The sequence below is a fragment of the Vitis vinifera genome, chromosome 11 (assembly GCF_030704535.1).
Source record: "Vitis vinifera cultivar Pinot Noir 40024 chromosome 11, ASM3070453v1".
Lineage (NCBI taxonomy): Eukaryota > Viridiplantae > Streptophyta > Magnoliopsida > Vitales > Vitaceae > Vitis > Vitis vinifera.
Genome location: NC_081815.1, coordinates 1,166,304 through 1,190,822, shown reverse-complemented (window position 1 = coordinate 1,190,822; position 24,519 = coordinate 1,166,304). Strand labels below are relative to the sequence as shown.

At 36.9% G+C, this 24,519-nt stretch overlaps 3 protein-coding genes across 15 annotated transcripts; all 3 read right to left on the bottom strand.

Moving 5' to 3' along the window:
- Nucleotides 1-242: 242 nt before the first annotated feature.
- Nucleotides 243-8,011, bottom strand: LOC100245712 (alpha/beta hydrolase domain-containing protein WAV2). The gene is made up of 8 exons (XM_002280177.5): nt 7,590-8,011; nt 5,608-5,643; nt 5,386-5,464; nt 5,202-5,256; nt 4,915-5,031; nt 1,811-1,975; nt 1,136-1,379; nt 243-631 (listed from the first exon to the last, which is right to left on the bottom strand). The coding sequence occupies exons 1-8, from the start codon at nt 7,942-7,944 to the stop codon at nt 612-614; spliced, it is 1,071 nt and encodes a 356-aa protein (XP_002280213.3). The 5' UTR covers nt 7,945-8,011; the 3' UTR covers nt 243-611.
- A 1,363-nt stretch (nt 8,012-9,374) lies between these two features.
- Nucleotides 9,375-14,933, bottom strand: LOC100249054 (nuclear transcription factor Y subunit A-4). Of its 13 annotated transcripts, none has more exons than XM_059740755.1 (8): nt 14,719-14,919; nt 13,176-13,229; nt 12,125-12,509; nt 11,048-11,166; nt 10,900-10,971; nt 10,342-10,509; nt 9,921-10,087; nt 9,375-9,824 (listed from the first exon to the last, which is right to left on the bottom strand). In XM_059740755.1, exons 3-8 carry the CDS (start codon nt 12,414-12,416, stop codon nt 9,704-9,706), a joined length of 939 nt encoding a protein of 312 aa, XP_059596738.1. In that variant the 5' UTR covers nt 12,417-12,509; nt 13,176-13,229; nt 14,719-14,919; the 3' UTR covers nt 9,375-9,703. The 13 variants fall into 13 exon arrangements, with proteins under 13 accessions (XP_059596738.1, XP_010656147.1, XP_010656146.1 ...); XM_010657845.3 differs by having other exon boundaries at nt 12,107-12,509; nt 14,719-14,916; XM_010657844.3 differs by having other exon boundaries at nt 9,375-10,087; nt 14,719-14,933.
- A 2,857-nt stretch (nt 14,934-17,790) lies between these two features.
- LOC100259274 (phospholipid:diacylglycerol acyltransferase 1-like) lies at nt 17,791-24,493 on the bottom strand. Its single transcript, XM_002278361.4, has 7 exons — nt 23,454-24,493; nt 21,957-22,179; nt 21,495-21,778; nt 20,342-20,666; nt 19,655-19,914; nt 18,726-19,218; nt 17,791-18,104 (listed from the first exon to the last, which is right to left on the bottom strand). Exons 1-6 carry the CDS (start codon nt 23,894-23,896, stop codon nt 18,735-18,737), a joined length of 2,019 nt encoding a protein of 672 aa, XP_002278397.1. The 5' UTR covers nt 23,897-24,493; the 3' UTR covers nt 17,791-18,104; nt 18,726-18,734.
- Between the last annotated feature and the right edge of the window lie 26 nt (nt 24,494-24,519).

Sequence of the window (24,519 nt, the reverse complement as noted above, 5' to 3'; positions counted from 1 at the left end):
CGTCCAGCTTTCACCAACTAATGGGTTCTTTTCTTTTCCCTGTTAACTGCAGGGGTCAATAGAGCATGAAACAAGAATTTACCTTATTTTGTTGGACTCTCAAGATCCCTATAGTGAATGGAATCACACTCTAACATATATAGTCTCTGACCACCCTTAGGTTATAGGACAAGGGAAATCGATATGGACAGATTCTATTGAGGAACCAGAACGTGAAATGGGGACAATATTTAACACAAATATAATCCATGAAAACAGAGATACAAACAATCTAATGCATCACTGTGGAGTGTATATTTGAATTGTGGTTAACTTCTTATTTCATACAAGAATTCGTCAGAATCGATTCAGTAATCAAGCATGTGTGTCAGAGCCATAGAGTATGACAAGGGGCATTCACATTTTTGTTTTGGCATCTGGTGAAGTTTGTTAAACCAAAAAAATGATGGCTTGCTGAGAAGAAAAACCTGAAGGGGTGCAGTGGCTCCTGGCAGGCAGCAACTCCTCACAAAGAGCTTTCAATTGCAGCAACTTCCAAAAACAGTCGATATAGTTTTAAGTCATGTGATGGCCCAACTGATTACACCTCAGAAGGTCTTGATGCCAGCGATTCACCTTGCCTCCTCAGAATCTGAAGGCAGCATAACACATTATACAAACTAGCAAAAGAGATGAATGTTTTCAATATATGTTTATGCTTGTGGCTGCAATGAACAATACAAAAATGTTGCATCATAAAGAAAAACTTTAACCCGATTTGATCTTTTCTCAATAAAAGATTTCAAAACTTGAATGACAAAAATAAGAAATAAACAGAAAAAGTAGGGGAAGGCAACACATTATAAAGGGTTATAATAAGCTCCTCTATTATACAGCACTGAAAAATATGGCCAAAATTTTTAGAAGATAAGTAACTTCAACTACTAGCTACTGTTTTTAAGATGATATAAAGGCCTCTCTTTCTAGAAAATGCAAACACAATCCCTTTTAAAAATGCAACACTGCACAGCAGTGCCATGGTTTAAGGGGGAGCTATTACAGAAGTGGCTAAAACAAAAGAATCAGGTTTCTGGGGGGAATGGTTGTTGAGGATGAGTGGGATGTTTGGAATAGTAGGACTTGGGAGAATTGTTACCATTGTCGTTGTGGGATGATTGAATTTCTGTCTGCTCTGGGACATTTTGTTCAAAGAAAAGCTGAATAGTTTTCCAATAGTTGTCACCACCAGCCAGCCATGTGTCCATGTGCATGCCAGTAGGAAACTCCACAAAGATGCATTGCCTGTTTCGAGCAGCTGCTTTAGCATACAGCATTTGCATGTGGAATGGGGGAACCATCTCATCTTGCAATCCAGAGAGGAAAAGGATTGGCTGGGTAATCTGCAGTGAATAAGGTCAATATATGGCCTTATGCATATATTCATGAAAAGAAAAAAATGACTTAATATAACTTAATGACTTAATTTAAGTTATTAAGCATATTAAGTATATTTTGTAAAGTAACTTAATATCGCAACTTAAAGTTAAAAATGACTTTGATAAATTGACTTAATGATTTATCACTTAACAACTTCAATAACTTAAAAGTCATTTTACTAATAATTTAATCATAATTTAACTTAAAAGTCATTTTAAATCATTAGGTGGTATGTTTTACCAAGCACCCTCTAAGAAAGGAACAGAACTAAAAGAGCGCTGCATCAAGACATTGTCCCCAACACATCAGAAAACTGTATTTTATTGGCACTACCAGTGCCAGAATCCAACAAAGGCATGCAATCTTGGATGGGGCTGCAAACATGTAGCCTCACCTCGCCAATTATATCAATGGTGCTCCAAGGAGATCTCACAAGACAATTAAGAATCCTGGGGCCCTTTGAACCACTTCCTCCAATAAACCACTTTAGGAAGGGTAGCAGAACTCCAGCCATATCCAGGATAGATGTGAAAGTGTTCTCTAATATCAGTGCAGCAACCTGCAAAAAAGAGACAGACCAAAGATGATATGCCTGAAAGAAAGCTAAGCATGAGAGTAGAAAAATTCATCTCAAGAATTCAAAAAACAAAGAACAAAAAAAAAGAAGAAAAATCACAACTAGTAAGACACAACAAGATCATTCAAACATAAAGTTAAGATGCCTCCACACAATCTTTTATCAACCTTCCATGTCAACCAAGGCAGTTCACACTTCAACACCCTATCAACCAAAAATAAATGGAACAGAAGTTGAAGCTCCAATAAACCTAAAGAACAATGTACACCCAGACTGGGTTTCAGGCTAATTGACAGTCAGTCTGAGCTCTACCAAAACTTAGTTTGAGCTTGAGGCTGAAGCACAAGTCCTAGCATGAAAATGGGCAAACATCTTGTAAGCTTAATTTATAGCCCCAAAGAAAATCTAGATTGAATCATTGCAAAAGGAGTATTTCCATTTTCATTGAACGCTCAAAATTCTTGTAGTAGTAAGCAGCAGTTTTCTAAATCAAACCAAGATTTTGTATAATATAATTGCATGACCACTTCCTTTGAGCAAATCTAATCTCACTGACTTCTCCCTTACCCGAGTGTTTTATGCACAATATCACTTTATGCCTCATGCACAAGTAGAAATTATTGATGGGATCTATTGGATCATCTAAGGTTGTTACCACTGAGAAACCACAAACAAATTTACATACTGGCTAATATTTATTTCAAGGGAAGACTTCCAAATAAGATAATTTATGAGCTATTTTTTCTTCAAGGCAGTTGGTCTACCTTTTGGATAAACTATTTGTGGCAACATGAGATTAGTTAAAGAATATATTGTTGCTCATCAAATATAGATGTTATAAATGTCTAAGAGGATAAATGTGATTCATATATACTTTTGTTTGATTACAAACAATTTTTCACTCGTTTAAAATGATTAAAACAATTCAAACGGAAGGATGAGCTATCCTTCAAAAGAAAAAGGGGGGAAAGCACTACAAAGGGAAAAATAGAGAAAGGTAAATACGAAAAACTAAAAAGTAAAACTCAAAGCAGCAAATAATCACCATGCAGGACACTAAGCAAGAGGCGCAGCATCTAGCCAAATTATTTGCAGCGTGATTAGCCATCCAAGGAAAAAAGAGAAAGATCACTTTAAAGCTCTAGCCACATCAATGGATTGATGCACCCATGAGTCTAATTTCCACTATACCCTCTTCCCTTGAGGGATCCAACTTATTTTCACCGTGGAGTGTCCCTCATGAATAAATATTGTTGTAGACCAATTAACTCACAATGGTGAAGCCTTCCAATAAAGCAAGGATCTCAACTTCAATGGCCAATCTCTCACCAAAAAATCCTACAGCATGCCTCAATTACAAGACCAGTGTCTCGGAAAACACCACCAATCCCATGATGTCCTAGATTACCCAAAGGAGAAAGGTGTAAGTAAGCTTGAGGTAACCCTCTAGTGAGGGCTTCCATTCTGCAAGAATCTCCACTGACCTCCTACTGGAAGAGCAAGCAGATCATGCTCATTGATACTCTGTGAAACTCTAAAGAGACTGAAGCCCAAATAGAGAACAGAAAGAACACTAATTCCCATATGGTCACAACAACCCCACTGATCTGCCTCTATCTTCAAAAATCTTTGCATTTCTCTCCATCCATGCAACCCAAATAATAGCAACTATGTCCACCTGCCATAGGATCATACACCTAGCATCACCTGCAAAAGCCAGTGAATGAAACAATCATCCAAATCTACTATGCTCCTAGGAGGGACCCAATTGGTCCTTGCCAACTGAAATAATAAGTACCAAAGAGTCAAAATGATTGGTTGGTGGAAAAATCAATGACCAACTCTTTCTCCATAACTTATACATATGATATAGAACTTTGAACACCCGACTTTAGTAGCCCTACTCATCTGTTATATGTCATTAGTATTGACTTTTTCCTTTACCACCAACCTAGAAAAAACTTCGATTTTGGTAGGGATTTGGACATCCAAATAAATTTGGCCTAAGAGAAAGAATGGGGGTATCCAGAAGAAGCGAGAGCAAAAAACAATGAACGTGAGCAAACTTTCTCATTTGGGAAGAAAAGCAACACATAAACATGAAGCAAAAAGGAAACAAAACTGAAGAGATCATCAATTTCCCAGTCACTTAGGTCGTTGTGAAAGTTAAGGTTCCTAAAGAAGAGGATGAGGACAGGCCAAGGATAGAAGAAATGAATGAACATCCACATCTTAAAACCAAAAGGAGGTTGTATAGAGGTTTTAAGAGAGTGTCCGTGCACCACCACTTTTTGATTGGCACTTTTTAATTCCTGTTTGCCTATCAAATAAAAACGAAAGAGAGAGTTCACCTCATTTTCACCAATTAACAAGGTCGGTAAATCTTACAACACTACCTCCAATCCCGTATAATGTATCTGCTAAGAGGACACTAAAAGAAGGCTGTTCTAAATCAAGGTTGAAGTCCCCTCCTCTTCTAAGGGTTCCTTCACTAACTCCTAGTGTAAAGTCACTGGATACCTTCTCTCCCATGCACAGATAAAAATGTGAGGGGAAATTCTTATTAAAAACAATCATCTAAAATTGTGGATGGACTGAGAATACTCGAATGTTGTGCCACGCGGAACCTGTTAGCGGCCAGAATGTGGTCCAATCTGTATAGTAATCATATGTCGTACACCCAATTTAGCCCGACTTCTATAACATGCTCAATGATGTCTTAATTCACAAAGATTCATTTAAATGGTAACAACTCGTGTCATTATAATAAGCAAGACATATAACAAAATTATACCATATACCAGAAAGGTGAAATCCAAAATGGTATCTTGGAGAAAAAAGCCTTCCAAATCTCACCTTGAAACCAAAGAAAAATAAATAAATAAATATAATATTGATTTACTTGATAATTTGAGAAATACCTTATCGGGGTTGTTTTTCGTAAGAACAGCTCCAACTGCACCCCCAAGGGACCTTCCAAACACAACTATTCTAGATGTGTCAATGTCAATCCTTTGAGAAAGATGATCCAATGCAGCCTATCAAACAGAAAGAAAAAGCATAAGATCATTGCTATCATCTAAACAGAAAGAAAAAGTATAAGATCGTTGCTATCATCTAAACAGAAAGATAATGCATAAGATCATTGTCATCATCTAAACAGTAAAGCTTTGAAAATCAAAATGAACAAATTACTGATACAGCACACCTGAGCATCCATTGTAATACCATGCTGAGAAGGATAGCCATCACTTGCCCCATAACTGTTTTAATTGACGAAGCAGTAACACCATTCAATAGAAAAGCAACATGCATAACCCAATTCAGTTCCAGCAGCTAATAACAAAAACAACCATTTGACAAAAATCCTTGATACAGTTGTAGATACATACCCTCGGTATGAAAGCATGAAAACATTGCATTGCAACCTCTGTATCATTATGCGAACCATTTCAAGACGGTGAGCAATATCTGTATTTGACTAGTAAAGGCCCTCTGAAAATGCTGAACCCAATCACAAAGATGAAATGCAAACATAACCTAATGTTATTGTTCCCAAATAATAACAAATAATATTAATGATGATCATAACTATGTTGCTGATAAAAGGATACTTCCTGCATTTTCTTGGAAAAACAGAATTGTTGGACCTGCAAAACCAACAGGACTAGTTCTAAGCCTCAAAAAATATCTTAAAATCCCAGATATCTACTGTGAACATGCTTAAAGGAAAAAAAAGGTAAATGGTTCTCTGAGAATTCTACAAGTTTTTTTATGGATAAAAAGAAGCAATTATAAAAGAGAAACGCCAAAAGAAGTATTCCAAAGTACACGGGAAGTCTACAAAGAAACACCTAAAGGAGTCATCAAAAACAAAGGAGGACACCAAAAACAACCTGTCTTAACCCAAACCCAACCAGTCCACAAAGTCTACAGTGGAAAGAGGACTAGGGACTATATACAACTTACACCATGCCCAAAGATTACAAATAAAAGAGAATCCGAGCCCTTGAATCGACCACCCCTCATTTTCAAACATCCTACTGTTTCTTACCTTCCAAACAGTCCATAAAAGGCATAAAGGAGCAATCCGCCTTGCCTTTTTCCCTTTTTTACCCACAAAGAAACCTTGCCATCCTAGAAGCACCTCTAACCGAAGAGGGGAGCACCCACGACGTGATAAAAAGGGAGAACAAAAGATTCCATAAAACCCTTATTCTATCACAATGAAGGAGGATGTGATCAACAGATTCTTCCCCTTTGAGGCATAGGAAACATCTATTCACCAAAGACCACCCTCTCCTCTGAATGTGGTTTGAAGTTAAAGCCTTATTCCAAGTAGCCCCCCAAACAAAGAAAACCACCCTCAGCGACACCTAAGAGCTCCAAATCACACTTGTTGGGAAGACACCTTGTCTTCCTCACTCCAAAGCCTTGTACAGGGTCTTGACAGAGAAAGTCTCATCCTTTGACTCAGCCCACAGAATTTTGTCATCCCTATCTCTAACTCTCTATACACCCTCCTCCCTTGCAGTGTCAAAAGGAAACGCTCGACAGTTTCCACTTCCCAATCATTGAGTTGTCTAAAGAAGCAAGGGGCCAGCAACCTCCCCCAGGAGAATGGTTCCATACCTCCTCCACCCACACCTCCTTAGAAGTCTGAAACTTCTACAGCTATGGTATGGTATCACTTATTTAAAAACCCTTTTATGCTGTATATTTAATGAGGCATCTACCAGTTTTGAAACTTCATGCTTCCAACAATATTATGGTTGTTCTTCAAAACCCAGTCTCACCAACCAAAGACAAATGGAGAAAGAGAATCTTATAAGAAACGGAACTGTAGAAGAAGCACATGATCCTAAATAGCTACCCAAAGGAGTATGCATGCCATGGAACGAGTTCCATCACATTGCAAGAGAAATATTTTCCCAGATGTGCAATAGCCCCGGAACCTAGTCCAGTTAATTAAATAAACAAAAAACTGTACCTACATTTCATTGTAGGTCCCTTTGATAAACCAGACACGGTAGATAAATAATAGAACTAAAATGTCAATTCTTCAATATTTCCTTATTTGGGATCATAGAAAAACCAAAACCTCCACTTAATTTAACTTAATATCTACATGGCTAAATTGAGGTGAGCATTTCATTTTTGCAAAACCAAATTAGCACCAGAAGGTGATTAAGGCTACCAAATGTTGCCCTTTTCGTTAATTTTCCCAGAAACCAAACAGCCGGCAAATTCCAGCTTTCTCCCTTACCAACCACAAATAAATTTGTACAAAAAATAAGCAATCATCCCATTTCTACAAACACAAGTTCTCCCACTTAACCAAACTCCAATTCCCAAAACCCAACTAAAACCATATCATCACATCCCAACCCTAACTCCACCTCGCCAAACATCCAATTAACCATACACTAAAAATCAAAAAATCAAAATCTTCAAAATTAAATCGAATCAAGCACCAAAAAAACAGAAGAATTCAAAACCCTAACTCGCCTTCCATCACAACTCGAAAAAATATTTTTTTTAAATAGCTAAAAAAAACAAAATTTAAAAAATAAGAGGCATGGAAAGAGAAATGAACCTCGACATTCGGGGAAGAGCTTGATGAACCAAGCATGGAGGCGAACGCCATCGGAGGATCTGAGCCAAACGTCCTCGTACATGAGGCGGAGGCGGGCGGGAGTGATGGGGTAGGACTTGGTGAGACCAGGCAACACCGGCACGTATACGAGCTTCTCCTGGAACGCCACCAGCAGCGCCATGCCCGCCACCACTATGCCTCCAACTCCGTACAACAGCACACTCACGTACGACACCATCGTCCAAGCTCTCTCTCTCTCTCGACCAGAGGCTTTTGTCTTAGTCGTGTGTGCGACAGTGCGAGTGTAGTTACGAGGAGACTTTGACGTGCCGCAGTGGGCCCAGTCCGATGTCATGTGGAGGCATCCGGGCGGTGGATCGTAGCCTTCAATTGGGGCCCAAAAGGCCCAGGACGATCCATTAAGTGTGGAATCAAGCGAATGATTTGAAAACCGAAGTAAATGATATTCAAAACTGCGGACGGCGTTTTCGGTTGTTAAGGCGTGTTTGGATCCGCTTTTTTACTTTATAGTCTTTTAAACTCAACAGGAACCGGGCCTACTATTACGAATCACGTTCTCATGAATGGCTTGTGTTTGGTTTTCACTGGAACCAAAAATACAATCAAAGTAATAATTTAAAAATAAAATTTTGTTTGAAAATTAAGATATAAAAAATTAGTTTGGCAATTTTTTTTCATAAAAGTATTATACATTTATCATACGCGATACAAAATTTATTAAAATATTCTTCATAATATATAAGGGGTGTTCAAATGCCCCTCATTAGATGTTCAAACACCCCATGGGCCTAACAGTTAGAGGTTGCTTATGCTATGCAATGGAATATTTATGGGACTAAATATGAGTTTTAGTCCTTTTGAGCTTAGGGTTCTTTTCTTGCAATCTAAGGAGGGAGCGGAAAAGCCATCACATCTAGGCATAACATAATGCATACCTTTTAACACTTATCACATTCTCTCTTTCTTATTATTTTATTTTTATTTTTAAGATTCTTATCTCTCTCTTTTCCTCCTTTTTATCATTTCTTTACATCACCTTTTCCATTTTCTTTTCTTTTCTTTTTTTTGAAAAAAAAATATATATATTATCTCTCCTTTGTTCTCGACCGTTAACAGCACACAATTCTGGACCTACAATTTTATTTTTTTTACCGAATATGCCATCACATACTTTCTTTGCTCTGCTTGCTTGCTTTGCTCATCCAAAATTTCAGTTGTCATCTGTCATCTTAAATTTAAAACAATTAACAACGGAAATTGTGTGTTCTTAAAAATAAGTTTCATAAATAAAGAGAATGAGGACTTTGTACGTTGAATAACACTTTTCTAACTGCTATATTAGGTCTTTTAAAAAAAATTTATTAAAAATGATTATGACCAAAAATAAAATCAAATCAAATCAAAGACTTGGGACTACTTTGAAAATTTTCAAACAATTTTCCAAAAACAATATTTAAGAAAAGCTTTTAACAAATAATTCATATACTAGATTTATGTATGACACACAAATTTCAAAATATTCTTTACTTTTTTAATTATTATTTTTATACCTCATAATTATTCTAAAAATAATTTATTTTCTAAATAAATTCTAAAAAAAACAATCTTAACAAAAAATTTATCAAACATATTTTCTAAATTAAAAAACAATTTTCTACGCTAAAGAATCACACTAAATTTTTCAATAACAGTTCCCAAATACTTCATAAAATCAGAACTACCAAAATAAAATAAAATAAAAAAGAGAAAGGACTTCTAATCATCTAGCATGAAAGAAAAACTGGCATCAACATCACTACACTAGCACAAAAGGCAGGGTTTGCTTTCTGTAAGCAACAAACAAAATACCGGTGAACCAATATCTCACATTGTCTTGAAGAAACAAAACAATGGTTCACAAACAGAGAGTTTCAAGCATAGCCTCTTCTCAACCATGTTTACAGAGCCAGAATGTATGCAGTTGGAAATGGGAAAGGCAGAGTATTTCTACTACACCATGAAGTTTGATGTGTTTATCTTCTTAACACGCATGAAACGAAAGTAACAAAGCCAAGGATGAATTGCCCAGACCAGTGACTCCATCGATCTTGTTCCTATCGACTTCTCACCGGACAACCAGGAGCAGGACTCCATTGCCCATAAGTCCCACCGCCACCACCTTGCATGGCTCCACCCATGTGGGGAGACATGCCTGAGAACCTGTGCTCCGGCTGCCTGAAAAGGACATCACTGTTAGAGACACTGGTGACATCAGAGCTGGATGTAGTTGAAGCAACAAATTTGCCAGTATCAGACTGATGGACTTCATACTCAGTTGTGTCTCCCTTCTGGTGAAAATGACCAGAGCCAGATACACTATGACAGCCAGCATTGGAAGTTGAGTCGGGTTCTTGGAGCTTTTTCGTGCTGAGGAAGCGTCCACCAGATCCTCTAACCCTATTTAGGGCATGAAGATGCCGAGACTCGTGCAGATATGGCTGCATGAAATTGAAAGGATGGTTGTTTAGAGGAGAAAAGCTCTGTGCATTCAAACAGATTATAGATTCAGACACAAGAATATATTAGTTTATGTAATGCATACAAATGTCAACATACAAGCATAAAACAAATTCAACATCCGGAAAATCTTCTGCCCTTGCAGATTTCAAGAAAAAAATTTCAATTTCCTTACACTCCAGACATGATATGAGATTCCTATTACTCCAATGTGGTATCTGAGAGTTTTCCATACCTTTCGGGCTTTGACAAGTTTGTTCTGGGCCTCCATCTTTGCTCGTGACTGCCTCCTCCTGAGAATTCCATGATACTGTTTTGCATTGACAAAAATAGGTCCATCCTCTGCAATATCAAAGGGCAGTGGGACTCTGGTAGGTGCTATCCCCACCAGCTGGGGCTGAATCTGATTGAGTTTCAATAATAATTACAGCACAGAAGAAAGAACAATTACAGTATATCATAAAAAGAATAGATACAGTGGAAATGAAGATCCCATTGAAATAAGATTGAGCAGGGGCTTTGACATAGGAGATTGAACACCTAACTGATGTGTTACTACTTCTTAGCCATTCTTGGAATATAGCTAAAGTTTCGGTCAGTTGTTAAAAGATTATAGATCAAAATGGTATCCAGTGTGTTGAGTTGCTTTTGTGTATGCACAAAAAAAAGAGGTTAAAAGGAGTTGAAATGGCAACCTCCTTCACAAAAAATGGTGCCACAAGTATTTTAAACTAAAGGCAAATTAAGTAGGCAGCACATTTATCAGTAAATCAATGATTTAGATAGAACTTACAACAGCATGTGGACCATATGCAGCCACTAACCCCCCATGGTAAGGATCAGCATAAGGATATGCAACATGAGTCTGCAATGGGGAGAGAAAACCATTAGATTAAGAAGCAAGCAACAAGAAGACACCCAAGGACAGCACTTCAACTTACCACAGAATGGCCATAGTCAACTTGTGAAGGATTGAAGACAACATCTGGATTAGCCATAAAGAAAACTGGCTTCATTTGACTTTGACCTTCCACACGCTTCTCGCAACTTTCACCATGAACTGAGTATGTGGAGCAGACAAACATTAAATTAATGTTAGGTTAGTCTAGCAACAAGAATAATTGAGGACCAAGTTTTAGATAATTTCATTAAGGTAGGTTGTGCATGGACCAATTATAAAAATCAGTATCACATGAATGCAAGTTATGAAGTATGGAACTAATGGAAGAAATATATGATGAGGCAATTATAACCATTTTCAAAATTCAAATTGAGGTGATCAATTCCTGGGGATCAGTTACACTAAATATTTTCTTCACCATCCAGCTCTTGAGACTTATCCTCCTTTAAATCACATCTAATCATACCCTTCCTCATGGCCCAAAGCTATGGCCTCAGGATAATCCTCTCGTGGCTGACCTTGAAGTAGCTCCTTATAGGTGCATCTATTTCCCTCATCTTACCCTGGATTACTGACCCCCTAGCTTCTCTTATTGTATTGTATTGCCACTCATCTATCTCAACATCTTCATTTCAGACACACTCTTTTTTGAGCTTGATAGCCCATTGTTATTTATGATAAAGAATAGGAACTCCACTATCAAGCAATACTCCAGAAGCATTTCTCTATTTCTTCCATTGTGGAATAATTTTACAGGGAAAGTATCACCAATTTACCTCTGGATAACTAATATAATACAATAACTAATATATACAAAGAATCCTACCTCACATTGATCATCTTAAAACATTTTGCTTCTAACTTGGATGTAAACACAACTCAACTTGCACTTACCAAATTACATAAACCTTCTTCTTACTTTACTTTTCATTTGTCTCATTTTTTAGAAAATAAGTTCAAAATTTTATTAAGAGGTGAAAAAAAAAGGAAAAAAGAAAACAAACACTGTCAATGTAACATATTGTACCCTAAAAGCGCAACTGGAAAAGAAGGGATAAAAAACAACAAATATAAATGTGCAAACTAAAAATGTATGTACCAGATTCAGATGAAATACATTGATCTTGAGAATTGGTCCTTCCGATAGCAGACACTTCTTGGTGAGACTGACCAGTTGATTGACTTGAGGATGAGTCCTGGTCTTGTAGTTGAAGACCTAATTGCTTCATGTTTTGATAGAGTTGGGGCGGAGATTCAACTTTCAAGCTTAGATTTTTTGAAAAAGACTCTGGAAGCTGCTGTTCATTTGAATTCCACCAAGCTTGGCAATTAACAGTGAAATGGGGCATAGAATGAACAGAACTTTGATCAAAACTTCTTTTGGGCAAGTTTCCGATTCGTATAGCCATCTATTTTACAAGTGCATCCTGCACTTTGATGCAAACCCCCTCAGATCCTGGATAACAAACAATATATACCCTTTCAGCTTGCTTTGAGAATAGCTGCATAAGAAAAACACAAGATATAATAAGCCAGGCTGTCTCAGAATATTAAAAGATGGACAAAATTGTCAAAGGTTTATAAAAGAAAGAAAAGCACGAAAACGACAGAAATGGCCCATACCACACTAACGTTCCTATAAGAATTGGTTCTTAGTTGTTCTCTAGAAAGAACATCCCAATTAATGATTTTCTTTAGCCACTTCGGAAAAAAAATTTCATTACTTTCACTCAATATAAGACATCACAAGATGTACAAAGATTATTTTATGTGAAAACCCAATGCACATGGTATTTCATGGTTCAACTGCTAGATAGAACATCATCAGTCTACCCACCAATTCCATGATACTTTCATTGAGCAGATTGTACATAATACATACTATCACATCAATAATCCCACCAATTCTAAAGGTTGTACATAACACATAATACAATAAGACACTTGCCCAGCATCAGCTTCCAGTTAATTGCAACCATATTTTAATATTGCTATCATTCCTATATGCTTCTAATCTATTTAAACTTCAAAGAACATTAATAAATTTCAAAAGGAAGCCTTATTAATATAGTGCTAACTCCACATTCGTTCAAATACCAATAGCAGCAGAGCAGCAAGCAAGCATGCACATAAAACCAAACCCACTTGAGAAAGGAGAAAAAACACACCTCAACATGCGTACTACACTGCCATAGCATCAGCTATAAAGACCATTCACCTACCTAAAACACAAAGTAAGTCAAAGTGTGAAATACTTGTTTCATGAAGAGCAAACCCATTGAAATAAATCAATATCAAATCTTGTTCCATCAATAAATCAATATCAATGTGAGTGAAACCAATATAATGCGAAATACTTGTTCCATGAAGAACAAACCCAGCCCACTGTATGCAACTTCAGGTCAGCTCTGATAGTGTAGATGAAGCTATTTACCAGACCAAACATGGAGAATATCACCACAAACAGCCTATGCTCTTCAAAACTCTTGTAGAATAGGCTTAATTTAATGCCAAAGAATTAGTAATTTGTAAGTTTTAATTTGGTTTTTCTTTCTTCCTTTCTTTCTTGGACCATAAACAACCATTTCATTGCAAAGAACTGGTAAGGAAGGGCTTTTGGTGTTTTCCCCTACCCCAAAAAAATTACTCCAAATTTTTCTCACAAATGAAGAGCTCTATACACTTTCATCTACAACTTTGTTCACTGACCAATTAGACCGATCTCGTCACTTATTACTGGCAAGCATAGGAGATTAACTTATAATCATTTACACAGCAAAAACACTGGACAAGTTCTTCAGAAACAAGCACCCCCTCTATCTTAAAGTCTTTTCAAATCCATAAACCACCCAAGAAAACTTAAGTTTCCCAGTATTCTTTAAAAAAAAAGGAAAAAAAAAGTTAAATCCAATAGAATAAGCCTGGTCAATGTGCCAAGGCAGAGAACCCAGTTTTTGGAGCATACAACAAACAAGCAAGAACCAGACAGAAATTTATAGATTAAAGAAAACAATCCTTTTCTTCTTCTTCTGTTTTTTACTTTTATATTTTAACTTTTAACAAAGAATACCAAGCAACCGGACTGACAATGGGACATCACCGACCACGCCTAATAACCTGGACCCTCCTTATAAAACATAATAAAATTTCAATAGCCCATTTAACCAATCTTCAATGAATGAATCCAACTACCCATGACTCAACCACAGTCCCAGATGGCCCATCCAAATGGGTAAACCACAAACCCATTACAAAAACTGGGAAACAACTCTGGAAAAAAAAAAGAAAAAAATACATCAATATGAATGAAAACCAGTTCACACCGTTGCAGAAAAATCCATTCCCAAAATCGAAATGCATAGATATATGAAATACCCACAAGCAAAATCTCAGAAAGCAAAATACCCACAACATCCACAAGAGTCAGAATCCATCACCGGCAACAGCTTTACCCATTATTATCCCTTTTCCCATCTTCACCACCACAGCAACGACATCAACATGAACTCAAACCCACCATGCATTCAACACAAAGCAAATAAAAACGAAAACCCACTTGGACTGTAGACTCATAAACCAACAAGAAATGAGGCAAGCGCAAGAAGTCAAGAAGAGAAAAAGGAAAATGAAAAATCCCAAAAGGAAAGCAGATGGAGAAAGAAAAAAGGCGAACAGTGGAGAAGGGAAAAGGAGAAGAGATCAAGAGAGGACCTGTGAGAGAAGAAGAAGAAGAAGCAAGGAATATAGATGTTGGGATGAAGTTGGGCATGTCTCCTCCCTTGAAACCCTTCACACCTCTCTCTATACAAACTGTTTTCTCTCTCTATCTTTCTTGGGCTTTGCTGTAAACACACACACAACCAAAAAACAAACAAATACTCAAAACCCCAATACAAACACACTCCACCCACCACCACCACTACCATCACCATTGAATTTGTTTTCTTGCAATTAACGTCTTTTTCTGGGTGGCCCACCACTTCCCAAACAGCCCCTCTACCCCTGCCTCTATTCACTCCATCCCTCAGCCGCCCTTAACTGTCCATCACAGGTAGTCGCCACGCTTTCCCACGCGCCCTTGCTTCTGCCCCCAATCACCCCCTAAAAACCGCTGCTTTTCAAATGCGGTGGATTTCCCCTCATTGACTGCGCGTGACCTTGCGTTGAATCCGATCCTAATTCTTTCATCTTTTGCCCAATCTGCCTTATCTATTTCCGAAAATGCCCCTCCACCTTCAGATAACGACACTGTTTCAAAAAGTTTAGTAAGCGACAGTGAATTTTTGTTTTTATTCCCAAAATACCCCGCTACAGACCGTTTGGTTGCAATTTTTTTTCGCTTACCCTATTTAATGCGGCTTATAAACATATTTGTTGTTTTTTCACCCACTTAGAAAAATAAAAATATCTCCTTTTTTATTTTCCATGGAAATATATATATGAATTAACTTTTAATCTATATTTTCCCATTAAATTTATGATCAATGACTTTAACAAAAATAAAACTAAAATGCTATTTCAAACCAAAATCTTGGGCTGTAGCTCATTTTATAGGAAAATTAATAATTCTTGATATAATTTTTTTAAAATGGATAATTTAATCAAACTTAATACTTATTATTTAATAATTTAAATTAATTTAAATTTAAATTATTCTTAAATTAATAATTTGAAATTTATTATTTAATTTTTATTTTAAATATTAAGATTATTTAATAAAATTAATATCAATTTTTTTATAAATCGACCTATTTTCCTTTATTTATTTTTAACTAATATTTACCATCATTAATTTTAACCAATATCTATTTTCATTCATCTTAAACAATAAATTCATTCATTAAATATCCATATTTTAAGTATTTTATAAATATAAAATCTTCAAAAAATATTTACTATAAAAAATTTGGGGATGTAGAGTTGAAAAATATAACATCCTTAGATATGAGCAAATAAGGAAAAAAAAATTAACACAAAAAATAAATTAATTATTATGATTTTATAGTCAATTAGTTTATCAAATGTGTTTAATTATTTAAGGACATAATTTAAATTATTAAATTAAAAATATTTTTAATAAATCAACTTAATAATTTGAACATAATTCAACTTAAAATCATGTTAAGTCATGAAGTATTAAATATTAAGTTTGATCAAATATCTTTGATAAATCAACTTGTCTATTTAATATTATTTAATGGCTTAATTTAAATGATTAAACGTATTATATACATTTAATATTATTATAAGTTAAATTTAAAAATAGCTTTGATAAATAAATTTAATGAATTAATAACTTAAAATCATTTTAAATATTAAGTATTAAGAATCTCCCAAAGAGAGGTCAGGTTGGTAAAAAAATATATATATATATACATATAAGAGGATAAGGAAGATGAAAAGGGTATTCGTCCAGTAGTCAATGCTGTCTAGTAATGGAGCTAGAGTCTATGAAGGCCCTTCCCTTACATGGAGTAAGGAAGAAGACTAAGGGCTTTGAAGAGGAACAAGACTCTACCGCTGGTGGCATTTGACCCCTATGTCCTAAACCCCACTACCGACGAATTCAATTCAAAGCCAAACCCAAAAGCTCTCTCTTTTTTGTCTTTTACTCTTCTATCCATCCATGCTTTCTTTTACCTAAAAAAAGGCAGAGTCACCACTCACTGCTGAGTTAACCATAAAAGCCTGCTGAGTTGCTAACCTATTGCTTTGATTTCTTCTGTCACTGTGTAACTCTGCCTTGAGATTTGTGGAGCCAGTGATAATCCAAAGTTTGGTTTGGTTTGCTTTCTTTTAAAAGCAGAGTTTTTTTCTTTTTCTTTTTTTTATTTCGTTTGTTTTTGGGTGTAAATGCTAACATTTTGAGAATATATGTCCAATTGGGGTTTGAACTTGTGAAAAATTTTGGCAATGCTAGCCAGGAGCTGCACCTTAGATTTTATTTTTGCACTTGGCCGGTTGGTTTTTTTTCTTTAAATTTATAACAAAAAGGCGAAAATTTAATTATATCTATTTAATTTCTAAAATAAATTTAAAAATAGCTTTTACACTTTCATCTGGGTCTTGATAATTTTGATGGGTTATCTCAATTTTTATATAAAAATAAAATTTTTAAACATAGTTTAAAAGAAGTGTTAATTGCACCGACACTTTTATTAGAATTAGATGGGCAGTAATTAGTAAATATAGAAAAAAATACATGTCGTTGTTACCTACCCTACCATTATTTATTTATTTTTCTATTTTCCAAAAGCAAAAGGCAGTTATCATTCCTTCCACCAAAGTCTCCCATGCCCTTGTGTAATTTTTTCCATAACGTTATCAAGATACAACCATTATCAAATTCGTATTTATTACTAGAAGGATAAGGATAGCATCAAAAGCAACTTTCCCAGGAAAACTTTATATTTGCAAAGACATCATCAGCACAGAGCTTTGTAGAAAGAGAGACAGATAAGATTCTGGAATGGCATGTACTTCCCCATGTGTAATAGGAGAAGTACAGCTGTTCAGACCACGTATAAAAACACAGCAAACATGAGAAAGAACCAGAACAAATAATCATCATAAACATTATCTGTACGGGTCAATTGTTCACCTACCAGTATGAGACAAAAATTCATCGGATAAGAGCCCCAGAACAATACTAGATTATGTACTTAAATTATTCTAAGATGCACATTAAAAGAAACTAAAACTATTAAGAAAAGATAAAAAAATCCAAGGATGAGGAAATCATGAGCTAATGTATTAATTTTAATGGTTTGATATGTGGGCTAATGAAGGTAAATGGTGGATATCGATCTATCCTTTTATTAACTAATATCAAATAATTTAATCAAAAGTTTCAAAATTTCAGGCACTCTTGAAATTAAGAGAGCCTAGCATGGTAAGAGAATCTGGTACAAAGTGGGAAACCGGTTTCATGAACCAGATTTGTCAGCTCCCCAAACTACAGGCTATAAGTACATGTGAATGACAGCACATAATCAGTGTTCCTTGGGCTGGCAAGGCAATGGAAGTAGGGAAGCTTACCGCAGCAAGCAGGACTGCTGCCCCGAGCGACCATCAGCAGGGTGATGAAGCACAGAGATCTGCTTGAACAGAAACAAGTATGATTTCATGTGTTACTGATAAAGGTGGGGGAAGAATATAAAGGCGTAATCAGAATATCGAAATGGCAGGAAACTGGGACCCTTACCCAAAAAAAGAGAGAGGAGAGATTGGTGAGCAGAGAATGAAATGATTACAGAATATGAAAGTGGCAACAGAAGCCTTACATCTGAAAATATAGTTTTTTTTTTTTCCCTCTGGGTGTCCTCTGGCTATTATCAGATATGATACCTATGATTTAAGACAAGAACTAACAGAAGATAGAGCAAAATGGGAAATTTTAGAAGTGTAACAGACCCCAAGTTGATCGAAAGAGATCTCAGTTGACTTGAGCTGAATTATTTGTTCAACGATGTAAAAGGCTGAATTCTTATTGTGGGATATTTTGAACCAGAAAAACTTTCAACTCCAGGCAATTTTGAATTTTAGATATTTCAGATTTTCAACCAAGAGCTTTTCTGAAACTCCATTGTCTATTACACGAGGACCAAAACTGATGTCAAAGCCGATATTCAGAGGTCCAAGTGCCAACATGAAGTGCCTGTGCCAATATATAGTCCATTTATTCAGAGAAATTTTATCAATAAGATTCAAGTACTCACCAAACCAATCTAAAGCTTCAAATTGATCTTTTCTGACCACTTGAAAATATCAGAATAAACTCGATCTCCACCCAAGTCCTTTCCTGTAGCCCCTGCTGCTACCCTTATAATATCCTCAATCAATGCAAAATTCCCCATTATATCAACATGAGCACCACTTTGGGTGCCACGGCCCTCTAGAAGATTAGCTGGAGGAGCGTGATCATATTCTCTTATGTAAGTTTGTATGCCTGAAGGATTGAATCGCGTTTTACCCCGCCAAGCTTTTGCACACATGAATCCTGCACTTAGAACAGGAACAGTCTCGTCTCCATCCACAGAAAAGACCCCACCTTTTAGACAGGTGTCCTTGCTGCTCCCGTCTGCCGAGGTATCTATCTGAAAGGGAATGTAGCATTCAGCACCAGGAGTCAACTTGTAAACATATGCCCTTTCAGTTGGAATTCCAACTCCATACATAGAATAGATCTCCATGTCTGGCGCATTTGGTAATCTGCAAACAGAATCACAAAGATGAATTATTCGCCCAAATAATGGACTTGGACAACTTATTAGCTAGAAAAGGAGAAAAATTATACATTTCTACAATAAAAAGGACCAAAACAGGTGACCAAGAAACAACACAGTAGCATTATCAGCCAAGGTGAAACCTTTTCAGATCAGTAGAGATAGAATTTCCAACAATTGGATTAATTACATTGATTTTATTATTTCCAGGTTATGATTTCTAATCTAACCTCCCATCGGGAATTGATGCAGACTCGGCAAACCAAAAGCTTAAACAAGAGTTCTTCACATATGCAAATTCACTTCAAATAACTGAACTAAATTGCTAACAACAGCCTTTTGGAAGTAAAAAGAAAAAAAAAATGGTGCACTAAATTCAATACATCATTACTAGGAAAATGAAAAAAAGGTTGTAGCCTCACTTTGTTTCCAAGGGGTTTGACCAATATTTGTAGTGTTTATATTTTGGGTCATCCAAATTGTCAGCAATCCCATATGAAAAATGAGCATCTCCTCGTGACATCATCTTTGGGGCAACAAAATGAAGGAGATCCAGGATTGAGTCAGCAGTGTAAGACTTGTAATCTACAACAGCTTGAACACCTCCGATGCCCATGTCATCGTACTCCGTCCAGATATCACGGCAAGTTGTGTTGACAAAGTTCTTACCCTTAACAGCACCCTGTAAATCAAAAGAACCTCTAAGTACACAAAAGTGAGAACTCTGCGCAACGCAGTTCAGTTAAATAAGTACTGATCATGTTATAGCAGTGAGCATGCATTTGCAAGACCTGGAATTCATAGTTATGGGGAAATATAAAAATGGAACAGGGGGAAGACGTTCTTTAAATTATAAAGCAAGCAGAGGAGGAAACACTGACAGACACCCAGAACTAACCACATTATGAAGGGTATGGCCAACAGCAAATCCAGAATTCCATAATAAAAATTGTTATCATGTAAACCAAATCAGCTACTTTTATGAAGTCACAAGTAGACTGACTGGAACTAACACTCATTTAAAGATTGCATTATACACACAAAAATCTATTTGATTTACCAGAATAGCTTCTAAAGTATGGCAGCAAATTGGAACTTGGAAACATTACCCTAAAGTCCAACCTCTCAATCCTGGATGAGTGTGCCTCGGCTACATCCTTCCCAAATGATATAATTCTTCCATAATTCATACTGTTTTTCAATCCCAGACTCCCTTTCTCAGTCTGGTCAGCAGTCTTGTTATCATTATTCATCTGCTTTTTTGGATTACAGCTGTATTCAGCTTCTGGAGACCAATCAAGGTTGCCCCAAACAGTGTCTCCACCTTTCGGTATCATTGACATTGTTGAATCCCAAGTTCGGGTCATTCGCATCACATGTTGTAAAGTTTGAAGACCAAATACATCTGCATCCAGAAAACCTGGTGCAATACCCCTGCAACAGTAGCAATGTTCCATAAAAAAAGAGACATAACAATAACAATTTACATAGATGTCTAAATCAGAAAATTAATTAAGGTGCTTCAGTAAATGACATATAATACTAAGTACATTCAGAGATGTAGGTGCCTTGTACAGTTATCACTCTGGACAAGATTCTTTGTACTGATCTGGAACTGGAACAAGCAATAATAGTCAATCGATATCAAAATATTTCACCATTCAAACTCGATCTAAACCAATAGATGAATTAATGTAAAAAGCTATGGATTATCCCGAAAACAAATGACACATCATTTCAAGCGATAATAGTGTGTCATCCAAAGAGGATGGTTAAAAGAAAGGCCGATGCTGGTAAAAAGAGCAGAATCCATCACAATGTAGATACTAGAACAAATATACTAGAACACCACATGAGGTAACAACAATGGTCTTTTTGAGGAAAAAAAAAAAAGGAATTGGACTTAATTCCACATCTATCTCTTTTTACATTTCCTGGTAGGGGAAGTATCTACAGGAGAAGGGGGAAACAGTTGTTCTAGGGTTTGTAGTTTGTGCTACACATTTAACACAGAAAAACCTATTGGATGATGAACAGCATCACCAGACATTCATGCATACAGAGTGAAATGGACAGGCCCTAAGTTTGATAATTTATTATGGTGGATCAGATATTCAGAGTACAAAAAATATAATAAACTGAACATATCCCCCACTTGAAGTGACAAGAATATCTCATCGATCAGTATTTAGGACAGACAAAGGAAGAAATTCATCACAGGATGGTAACCTAGTACATTAGCTTCACAGTGATTAAACCAACCTGGCTACAGCAATGTCCTTGGCTTCAGCAGAGAAAAGTCCTGAAACTGCTTTTGGAACACCTAAAAATGGTCCACCGATGTTCATTACAGCCTTTATATGCTTAGCACACCAACCTGATCCACCCCCACCACCCATTGGAGCTGGTGCCTCAACCCATTTCATAAAATGCAGAAAATATAATACACCCATTGAATGTGGGATAACAACCACCTTTTTCCCACCATTTGTAGCTACCATGAGCTCTATATTACTTTTTATTCTGCTCAGCGATTGGTCCCTTACCTGATCAATGCAATATAACAGAATGCTGATATAAGCCAGTAAGAGAAAAATATATATATATATATTATAAGGAAACCCCAGATTTATGGCAGAGAATACCACATTAACACAGTTTTAAGAGAAATCTACAAACAAAATATTTTCAAGTAGGAAGATAGTTTTCATGTCAAATAGATACCTCAGTGTTTTGAAATGAAATTCTCCAATCATATGCTGCCATATACATGGTTTTCTCCTCATATCCTATGCGAGCCAAGTTAGCAATTAAAACTGCCCATACAAAATAACCAGGAGCAAAGTAATCAGCTGCCACAAGTCCAGATACAGGTCTAATCCTTATGCCAGGAGGATCCAATCCAGTTTCATTATCCAGTGACATGTGCTCAACCCAGCACAAGGGTCTGCAAAAAGTAAGCAGAAACATAGGAAAACACATACTGTTATTAGTCAATTAAGTCAGCATAATTATAAGACCTCACATGAAAATCCAGTACGACTAGAGTTACCAAACTATGGTTGCTGCCAGAAATACTTGGTGAAATTAACCACATATTAACAAGAGCAAGATTGGGTGAATTTAGTGACTGCAGGGAGATGAATCACAGTCCTATTGGCTAAAACCTTATTTTCCAATGGGAATTAATTTTTCCACAAAAATGCCCCAGGAAGCTATTTCCAAATGTTTTAGTAAAAAGAGTGATTTAAAATGCACCTAAATTACAAAAACGACAGTGCCTTTCAGTAGGATAACATGCTATAAACAACAAAATAGTTAGGTGGGACGATACATATAGCAGGAAATGCCCATGGTAACAAGTTTTTTGCAAGCCAACCACCAATAACCAATTAATGGAAAGCAGAAAAGCATGAAATATTCAACAGAGACTTAGCCATTGTTTTCTTTTAACCTTGACAAATGAGCAGCAAAACCTTCTATAGAACATAATCAGTAACCTAAAAATCACCCCATGCAACTTGTCAAGAGAGTTATTTGAAATGGCAGCAGAACATCTCATCATGAATGGTTTCAAATATTTTACTATCTAGACCTTATAAAGTCCATTAACATTAAATGAAGCCGAGTACCAAAAGTTTCCTTTACCTGGTCCTTCTATGCTCCTTTTTATGCTCTTTCTCCCCTCAACCTTCGATATATTTTTTCCAACTTAAATGCCCCTCTCTATTAAAGATTTTGACCGTTCACAATATTATGCAAAAGTAGGACCGGCATGTGGTATCATCTATGCTGATACCGTTTCTTCCAAACCAGGCCTCCCCTCCCCCACGGCTAACTCTAAAGGTTCTATCACCTCGCCCTAGAGTTGCTTTCAAAGTCATTGTCCACTTACAGAACGTTCCCAAATGATCAAAAACCCAATCCAATAACAGTTACTACAAACAGCTTTCACTTGTTTATTAAATCCCAATTTCTACCAATGAATAACCTTCGCCAACTCAATATGAGATGGATGCTTTCCAGCAACCTCATCCATGGCTAACCCAATTCACATTCCAAGCCACTTCCTCTCACGTCATAGTCATCATGTTGACAAATATCTTACATTTGTGCAAAAATTTAAAAATATAAACAGTAACCCCATAAAATCATACTAATCGGCCTATGCCAACATCAAATTAACTATCTCTAAAATATCCATGAAAAATAAATAAATACCTTTTGTACACCTCTCCAAATGTGCCTCCCCAAAGCCTCTTCCTAAACAATCCATCTGCGCACTGATGCCCTTCCCAGAGCTCGAGCCCACCGGTGACGATCCCGGGGACGAAAACAACCGGATGTTTCACCGTCAAGCCCTCTTTCCTCAATTTCACGCCCGGCGGATCTGGCAATGGACCGGTGATCGCCTCGGTCACGTATTGAGGAAACGAAGCCGGCATGGCGTTGAAGAGAAACAGCAAAAACCACCAAATTGAACAAATACAACCAACAAACCAGCAACAATTATCGATACACGACCATTTCTTCGTACTCTTCAGCTTCCCCTTCTCCTTCTCCTTCTCCTTCTCCTTCTCCTTCTTGCTCTCATCCTCTCTCTGATCCTTCGAATCACCCCCCGAACTCTTCTCGGGCTCCGAGCCCTTTCTCCGCCTCAGCATCGCCTTAAATGAAGATCCTCACCCGCTCTTCCTTCCCCCTCAAACCGCTCATCAATGACAGCTGAGCTGCTCCACTCTGCCGCTATCAAACCCCTAACCGCCACACTCCGATACTCAAACGGCGGGCGCCCGCAGAATCATGTTCCCGGACAGCACGACGGTGGATCTCCAGATTCTCCGTTCGGGCTCGGTCAGATAATGAGTAGTTCCGGATCGGGTGAGATGTGATGACTTGGAAGTGACACGTGGACGAGATGTATGATCTTCTGGAAGCCACTCGGTGACTCTTGACCATGATCACGATCATATGACCCACATCAAATACAATCGGACGTTTGAGAACTAAGGAGTGAGGTATATATAGGGTGCAGTGGTCGCACTTTAGTATTGTTAGTTTGTTACATACGTTGGCTTGGCCTTTTTCCGGATGTAGCATCGTTGGCAGTTTCCACCTATGGCCCATAGTAGCCAAAAAGCTGCTCCAGTTTGGTCAGATTTTTCAGAGTTCAAATACTGGACGAAACCCCGGTTGTTTAACGTTCCACTCCATGATAAACACATTATAAATAAATAATTATTTATTTATTTTATATTTTATAAAATTTGTTGTCTCCTCTGTTTTC